General features: G+C 33.2%; 1 protein-coding gene across 2 annotated transcripts in view; it reads right to left on the bottom strand.

Moving 5' to 3' along the window:
* Nucleotides 1-9,579, bottom strand: part of Tmtc3 (transmembrane O-mannosyltransferase targeting cadherins 3) — a 46,587-nt gene that overhangs the window by 12,233 nt on the left and 24,775 nt on the right. For both annotated transcript variants that reach the window (XM_033763827.1, XM_010629784.3), the window contains 3 exons: nt 6,302-6,450; nt 3,729-3,849; nt 2,143-2,254 (listed from right to left, as the gene is read on the bottom strand). In XM_033763827.1, the coding sequence (XP_033619718.1) occupies nt 2,143-2,254; nt 3,729-3,849; nt 6,302-6,450 (382 nt within the window). The remainder of the gene's footprint in view (nt 1-2,142; nt 2,255-3,728; nt 3,850-6,301; nt 6,451-9,579) is intronic.

Genomic DNA, 9,579 nt, shown 5'->3' with positions numbered 1-9,579 from the left:
ATATTTGCCCTACATAATGATCAAATTCATCACCCACATACACATTTAATTCAGTCTTACAGAAATGCAGTGAAATAGAAATTACTATTTCAATTTAGAAATGACAAAGATGGCTAAAAGTGCCTAAGTAACATTTTACAGTCTTAAAGCCCTTTTTGGTCTAATATTAAAGATGACAACTTCTCTAAAAACCTAAAATGAATCTAAAAGACTTTAAAAACTAATGAATCAAAACTACTAAATTTAGTGACTATTAAAACTCTTAAAACAGGATGCAGGGGTAAAAAATGAAACATGTTTTGTTACCCACAGTGATCTCTAATTTAAATAATTAAACACTTTATAGTACTAAGTAGAAAATTACAAACATAATAGAACAGGCAAAGAGAAAGGGACAGGACAGTACCCTATATTCCGAGAAAAACTAACCTACATGAAGTTTATGGAAAATACATTTGGGAAGAAAGACTAACAGTTATATTTCTGTTATTTTCTGCTCACTTTTCTCTAACTTAAATTTGGTTTGTCTCAGAGACATAGTTAAACTGTGCCTCTGCACAATGTTGACCAGGTTCTTTTTCTTATCCTTTGAAACACTTAAGCCTAGAGGAAGAGAAGGTGCCCTCCTTGATCTCTGCTGTCTCTCAGACAATTCTCATGTAAAAATTGGATCACAGACACTGGCTGCCTCCTCTTCTCTTTAACAACACAGCTGTCAAAATTCTGAATGATTTTAAAATCTTTTAATGCTGGGCCCTTGATTTTCCTTCTTATAGTGACTTTCACCTCTTTCCTACCTTATAGGTCAATGGACAATTATACTACTAGAAAAAAATGTACTACTTTGCACTACTCTGAGAATAATTAATGTGTGGTGGTTAGTTCTGGTTGTCACCGGGAATAAAATGGAATTTGGTGGGTGGGAGACACATTTGGCACATATCCTGTGGCATACAGTTCTGCACACCTGAAACACCAATGACACTTCTTACCGAAAAATATTGCTGCTCTACCTACACCCTACTCAGACACCAAGAATTCTTCAGGTATATAATCCGTTAATCTTGTCACTTTCCGTCTTCATCACTTATCTCTCACATCCCTTTTGAACCAATTTACAATCTGTGTCTCATCATCATAATCACACCCTTAGTCCTTTCTTGCTTAGTAAAACATCTTACCAAGTCTTGATCCTCTTTAACTGAATTTTTCATGCATATATTACCACCATGGCAAAAAGGTAGCAAAACAAAAACATAACCACACCAACTGATTTTAAAATATTACTAATCTTAGGTAAATTATTACAGATGTCTGGCAATTATTTTGTAATATCCCAGTCTATACGTGTTCCTAGAGCTTTACTTTTCCAAGTGCAATATTCAGACTAACCATCTGCGAGTTTACTAGAGATGCAGAAATTCAGGCTCTGTAAAAACCTACACCAGAATATGCACTGTAACAAGATCTCTAGGTGATTTATTAAGTGCATATTAAAGTTGGTGAAACACTATCTTGGAAGGCTGCTTCACATCTTCTCAAATACTTCTGTCCTTTACTCTTCAGCAATTTAGCTTTCACTGAGAAAACAAGAGCAAAAAAAGAATACAACTTCACAAGCTTCCACCAGATCATCCGCTTACTGGCCTCTATCTACATCCACACACTGTGCCACAATGTAACTAACATCCACATTCGAGTGAAATCTTCACCTCATGTACCATCTTCTATTGCCCCTATTCAAGGATATCGATCTAGTTATTTGTCCACTCACTTTATACTACTTTTTTGAAATTCACTAGATCAGTTCCAAATGTTTTGCCTCTCATCTTAAAACACAAAGCAACAACAAAGACTCTATTATCCTACCACCATCTTCTTGATCTCATAACTAGCACTACCACTATGGCTTATCAATACACTTTAACAATTCCCTTTACTGTCTCCAATTATTCTTTCACTTTCTTAAAACTCACTCTTATATAGCTTTTGTACCCGCTATTTCATGAAAAGTGCATGAGTACCATCGAACAATTATGTCTTTAAAACATTTCTTAAATGCCTAATTATAAGTGGTTTCCCCAAATAAAATCCATTTTTCTTCAAAGAAAATAAACTATTCAATTCACTAATAATACTTACCTGGCTGAACATGAGTAGCTTGTAAGAAGTATTTCAAAGCTCTCTCAAAGTTCTTTTCATTTTCCAAAGCATGACCAACATTATTCCATAATTTGGCATTATTTTTATTTACCTTAAAAACAAGTGAAAATAGAAATGTTATAATTTAAAAGACTGACTCTGATTTAGACAAGTATTTGTTTAGTATACTATCAAGAATGGATCATTTCAGGAACATGTTCTGGGGTATGAGGAAGGAACATGTTCTGGGGTATGAGGAAGAATCATGACCACTTCATCAAATTTACTCATCTCTTCCTTTAACTTATTAATATACTAAGGCAGCAGTGTGATTTCATCCATTTTATTCATTAAATTATAGTAAAATTTTATTTTATCAAAGCACAGTGCTGTTTGAAAAATGTTCCTCTACTATTTGTATTCTCTTAAGGGAGAAAGTATTAGAATATGAGATTATGTTTCAATATTGTATTGACATCTTAGGCTTAATATGCATATTTAAAGCTATTCAAGTAGTCTACCGTGGGAATGGAAATTTTGGGTTAAAGTTCTGAGTCAATCTGTACTTTCAGAGTTCATTGATGGGCATGGTGTTTTTGCAGCTATAGGATATGCAGTCAAAAAGCCAGCTGCGGTAGCTGGGGCCATAGGTTTTAACCACTGGCCTGGAAGTGAGGACAACCCTAACGATATAATCGATGATGTGAAATAGGGTCAAAATTTCTAAAAATTATGAGGCTCCAATGATATCCCAAAAGTACAAACTGATAAGAATGGTACTGAGGTGTTGCTTGTTTGCAGAGGTGAGAGAGAAAATGGAGCTACTGTGCGGAGCAAGAGCAGAGACATCTGATCTTGGGTAGATGTCAAATCAAGAAGTGCCACGGATTACTGGAATGACACAGCAATGGAGATCAGCAATGGACAGTAAAAAAACAGACAAAAGGAAGAAGTTAGAGATGTGAAGAAGGGCAGGAGTAGAAAGATACAAAAACACTTTGCTGATAATTAAATGTGTGCTTCTTAATGAGACCTTTTTACAGATGTTGTTCATTCTATAGAAATGCTGCATCACTCAAGTCTACCAGTTTTGATCTTTACCACAGCACTGTAACCATTTTGTAATCACTCACACAGTACCTTTCAAAACAATTTTTTGTTGTGTATTCTATTTCACTGAATCAAATGCATCAATTATAGATCCATTACTTTATGTACCATTAAGAAAGGCCACTAATTACCTTTGAGAGGTCTTCCACTATAATACTTATTCTTATCTCCTATATTAAAAAGTTAAAAATGTTCATCCTAAAAACCAATGAAACATAGTATTCTATTTAAATATTTTATCATGTGAACTTTTAATAATCGAATAGCACTCAGGGAATTCTTCAGTATGCTTTGGTTACAGTTAAGCACTATTTGGAGAATGTGGTTATGGTACATATTACATAGAGAACAAATTATTTTCATTAATCTTTTGGTAAAATACTTTATATTAACAATTGAATGTGTGAATTAAAAATAGCTTTTATGGCTACAAAAAAACCTGACAGAAATTTTTGTCATTCCGAAAAATATCTTACCTTCAAGGCTGACATAAATAATGTATACTCAGACTCCCAATCCCAGTTTCTGTGAAGTGTTTTTAAGGCATGAGTAAGTATCACTACTGAGAGACAGGCCCAGGACAGCTTTTTAAATACACTGTTTAAGAGACCAAAAAAGAAAAAAAATCTGTAACACTAAAAGCATTTTATCTTTTAAAAGGTAAGAAATACTGTGAATAGTCTTGAACCATGTTTGTATTTATTCTATCTACTTCATTCTAATGGTTACCCAACTTTAGAGGAAACCAACACCGACAAAATTAAATATTACAAATATGATCTCCCCATTCACTCTTCAATTATACTACACAGTCATTACTTGCTATCTGTGTGGCACTGATTCCAGGATCGCCACTCTATAGGGTACTGAAATCTGTGGATGCTCCAGGCCGTTATATAAAAGGGCATAGTATGTGTATGACCTACACATCGTAAGTACCCTGAAGCATCTCCAGATTACTTTAATATCTGAAATAATGTAAATATTATATAAATAGCTGTTATACCATATTGTTTAGGAAACAATGACAAAAAAGTCTGTACATATTTAATACAGACGTGATTTCTTAGAAAAAATATATTTGATCTAGAGTTACTTGAATCTGCAAATGCAGGACACCTAGATACAGAGGTTGACTGCATATTCTACTATTTGCCTCTATTATAAAAGCTTTTAGATTAAATAAAAACAATAATCAGTTTTTAATTATGAATTTTTATATTTGGTCTTTTACATTCTTATCTACAACTTGGATATTACAATCTGTGTTTATACAGCTTATCTCTGGCTATATTTACAAGTTTTTGTTTACAAATAACATTATAGACCATCATGACATTCTGAGAATAATTTTATAAAGTCTGAATTGTCTATTAAAAGGAATAAACTCTTTACAGAAGCAAATTGCTCATACACCTTAGGCTAATTATTTGAGCCTCAATTTGTCATTTATAAAAAGACGATTCTACTTCAATAATCTTTATGAAATCATCTAGCATTACTATCCTCTGAGTTTGTGTTATTGACTCCATAACATGAGTTTAATTTCTAACGTAATGATTGATCCAGTTAACCAAAATAAGAGTATGGATCAGAAATAAAATGGTCATTGGAAATCTTAAGGTATAAACTTGAACCAAGGCTCTCCTGTTCACTAGCTGTGTGATCTTGTGTAATTCTGGTCACCTGTAAGAGCTTCAATTTTCACATCTGCAAAACAGAGTTGAGGAGTGTCAAAATTAAATGAGAAAATAAATCTAAAGAGTATATTACGATACTTGGCATATGGTAGGAACTCAAAAATTGGTAGTAATTATAGCTGGATATATGGATAGAAGGTAAAAGAAAAGATTTGGTATAGAAAGGAGTAAAAAACTACAGAAATGATTATCTATGAAGAATATACAATAAGACAAAAGTGGCTTTTAGTAAAACAGAACAATAGAGATATTCAAAGATAAAGCACACCAAGAAGAATCTGAACAGAAATGAACATATGTGGGGAAGAGATTTTAGGAGAGAGACTTTTTATAGAAATGAAGGAAATGTTAACAAAAACAAAAAGTGTTGAGCACAAATCTCCTAGCAGACAATTTGCTAGTAAAGTGATGTAAGAGAAGCAGAACTTTGTGGGTTAAAGGGTGACCGGAAAATGAGAAAAGTGACAGCAGTGACCATTCATTTCAAGTTGTAAAACTAAATTTCATATTATTGCATTAGTATTATTTAACCATTAACAATTTGCTTGATTTGGCAATTTTATTTATTTTTTTGGGAGAGTTTGAGACAGGGTCTCACTATGTAGTTGAGAATGACCTGGAACTCACTGCGTAGCACAGGCTGGTCTCCAACTCACAGCCTCCAACTCCTGAATGCTGGGATTACAGGCCTGCACCACCACACCCGGCTGATTTGGCAATTTTAGAGACGGAGTGTAGAATGTATACAATGGGATAATTACTAGAATGACTCCTTCTTTTCTTTTCTTTTTTAGGTCAGGGATTGAACTCAGGACCTTGTGCTCACCAGGCAGTTGGTGGCACCACTGAACTAAATCCCTGGCCCCCAGAATGAGTTTCTAAGCATATTGTTTCTTAACTATTAAAGTAATGACACCAAGATAATGATGAAGACAGTGAGAGTAAGAACTTATAAATTGCTTACTATATGAGTTTAACATATATCAAGAACACAGTATGACTCCCTTAAGTAGGAAGATTATATCTTAGTTCACTGAAAATGAATGGGGAAAAGGTTATTTGCAACTTTAGTCTCAAAAATATCCTTGTTTACATTTGGGTCTGACTCAAAGTTTGTTCTCCCTCAGGATGTAAAAAGTTACAAAAGTATGTGTATGAGTGGGGCGGGGCACAGAATGTGTAGGTTCTGGGGAGTTTTCCTAATCTGAATTATAGACAAATGAGGAAACTTATCAAAATGAAAAACCAAAAGATATAAAAGTATGGGTTATAAAATCAAACAACATACAGATTGAAAAATCACATATCTACATTTAATGCGTACTAAATGAACTAACATTTTAATTCACCTTTTATTTGAAATTTTCTGCCATCCATGGGCTACCAAAATACAAAATCCCATGCTAGGAACATATAGCACTCGCTCAGCAACAACAAATCCAACAGGAAAAAAAAGGTTCGATGCAGGAATAAATGGTAATGCTATTAAACAAAGTGCCTAGAAAGAAAAAGAAGATAACTTATTAAATTAAAAAAATGGATTCTCAACATTCAAATCTGAAATTTCATCATTTAACTTGGATAAATGCATCTATGGAACATTTTAAATACTATGAAAAATACTAATGTAAACACAAAGAGGGCGACTTAGGGATGGTAAAAATACACCAGGATTTGTGTAAACAAGATGAAATGGAAATCTTGAATTCTACAACTTAAAATTGAAGGACACCTACAGACTTTCTTTGAAAACCAGATTGCTTGGTATGTTTAGGGATGATTTCTTAAAATTTGAACCTTTCAAAGTATTTTAAATATAAACAGCTTAATCAGTTATCTTTCACTGCTTTTCTGTGAGGAATATGTCTTTGTAGTAAAATATAAAAACTATTCAAGGTAAATGTTTACATCTTTTAATAACTGAATAATAAGATTTCTCCAGATAAATAAAAAAGAAAAAATTGGAAATGTAACTAAAATAGTATATTCAACAATAAAAAACAATTAAAATATAGCCAAAAGATCTGAACTAGTATTGCTCTAAAGGCATACAAATGGCTAGAAGATAGATTTTTAAAAGCTCAAAATCACTATCAGAGAAATACATATTAAAACCCTAATGTCAACCCCACCTCATTAAAATCAGAGGGGCCATTATCACAAAAACAAGTGTTGGAAACCACGTGGGGAAAGGAAAGCCCTGACCACTGGATGGGAATATACAATAGCCTAGCCATTATAGAAAACAGTATGGCGTTTCCTCAAAAGCTAAAAATAGAACTTTCTTATGATCCAGCAATCTAATTGGTAAGTATCCAAAAGAAACAAAATTGATGTGTTTAAAGAGATACCTGTACTCCCATGTTTACTGCAGCATTTTTCACAACAGCCAAGAAAGGTAATTAACACAACTGTCCATGAAAGGATAAGCAGATACAGAAAGTAGGGTACATCTGCATAACAGAGTATCATTTAAGTTTAAGCAGAGGAAGTACTGTCATATGCAATGGATGAACTAGATGGGCATTAGTAATGTGAAGCAAGGAAGTCACAGAGAGCCAGGTGTGATGATACAGGCCTATAATTCTAGTACTCTGAAGGCTAAGGTATGAGGATCCCTGCAAATTCAAGGCTAGTCTGGGCTAATAGTAAGTTCAAGTCCAGTTTAGAATACATAGTGAGATCCTGTCTCAAAAACAAAAACAAAAAAGCAAACAGAAAGACAAGTATCCTATGATTTCATTTAAAAGGGTGATTTCACAGAAACAGAGACTATAATAGTATTTATCAGGCCGGGGAGGGAAAAATTTGGGAAGATGTTAGCCAAAGAACATAAAGTTGTTTAGGATGAATACAATTTTTTTTAATTAAAAAATGTTTACACACTAACTTCTGTACATGTGGCAAAAATAAACTGATAAGGAAAGACGTTAATAGGGTTTTCAACAGAAAAAACTACAAAGGTTGTCAACCAAGACAAACGTACATTCTTATAATTGCTACAAGAAACCATGTAATATTAGAAATTGAAGGGAGCAAATAGGTATAACTCAGACAAGACAGCAGAGCTTAGTATACATATGAAAATAAAACTGCTCCCTTTAAATCAATGGTCTTTATAAAGAAATTTCTAAAATTCGTAAAGTAAAAATATCACAAATGTTCAGATTTCTTGGATTTGTGAAAATGCGATGACAAATGATTTTGTGACTGTAAAGCAAAAAAAACCCAAAAAAACAAAAAACAAAACAAAACAAAACACATGAAACACCTGTCAAAGGATTTAAGTTTGGTCATCACTAGGAAATCTATATCTATGGACATGTGCTTCTACATTTTGTTACCCTAATTTGTTTTATAGTGCCTAATTAACCCTCCAGCTTCAGAAGTTTGAAATTCCTAATGGAAGAAATGTGTTTTCCCTATCATACTTCATTAGTGGAATACACATGTACAGATATATACTTTGAATATTTTCTCTATGGACATTCACATACATAGATTTGTAACGAGGTCATACTGAATATGAGGGAAAGTAGTACCATAAAACTTACCACACCAACTTATGTCAGTATTTTTGAAAGATGAAAAATGCAAAACATTAAAGAGTGTACATAATTTTCATTTCCCAGAGATGCTGTACAAAAATCATTCCCCATTAAAGCAGTTTCACTTGAAGGAATTAAAAGTGCTTAAAAACGGGCTGGGGATTTAGCTCAGTGGTTCGGTGGCCTGCCTTGCAAGCGCAAGGACCCGAATTCAATCCCCAGTACCCCCACAAAAAAAAAAGTGCTAAAATTCACTCAAAGCTGTGTCATAGGCTGATATATAAGCTATACCAAAGAAGAGAAATATCTTTCAGCAAGCTTATATAAAAGTTCTGAGGTAAGAAATGTCTCCAATGATCAATTTAAGAGTTTTAATTAATACTCTATTAATGTATGTCAATCTAGTTAATTATGATTACGTTTTTATATCCTTCTACAATATAAACTGTCTTTAAGAGGACGTATTAGAACAAACAGCAGAAAATTTGATGAATCTGTCACTTATTTCCTATGGAAAAACCTACTCATACAATCAAATAAAATGGGGATTAATAACTACTTATATTATTCTGTTGAGATATATCTGGCATCTTATTTAATAAATGCATAACATGGCATCTGTCCTTGGAAGATATTCCTTTATACTACTTATCCCTTGCAGAGATCCTCAGAAAATACCACTATAAAAAACCCCAGCATGTTTTAAACGAGGCACTGTGGTTGTTGTCTGTAACCCCAGAAGTCTGGGAGTCTGAAGTTAGATTAAAAGTTCAAGTTTTGCCTGAGCAACTTATTAGCAGGACCTTGTCTCCAAATAAAAAATAAAAAGCTGGAGATGTTGCTTAGTGTGAATGGCCCAATTCTATCCCCAACGCCAAAAAGACAAAATGTTTTAGAACACAATTTAAGTAGAATTATACTCAATGTTCATTTCTTTGGCATTGCTCTCTTTTTTTTTATGAAGCATACACTATATAAATCATTTTATTTGCCAAAATTTAATTGTCCCACCTTATGTTTTTCAATCTTTCTTTTAGTTTTTGTTTTGGTTTTTTTTTTTTTTTTTTTTTTTTTTTTTC

Source organism: Fukomys damarensis, unplaced genomic scaffold (assembly GCF_012274545.1).
Source record: "Fukomys damarensis isolate Sample0158 unplaced genomic scaffold, DMR_v1.0_HiC HiC_scaffold_15, whole genome shotgun sequence".
Classification (NCBI taxonomy): Eukaryota; Metazoa; Chordata; class Mammalia; order Rodentia; family Bathyergidae; genus Fukomys; species Fukomys damarensis.
This window is presented reverse-complemented; position numbering and strand designations above follow the sequence as displayed.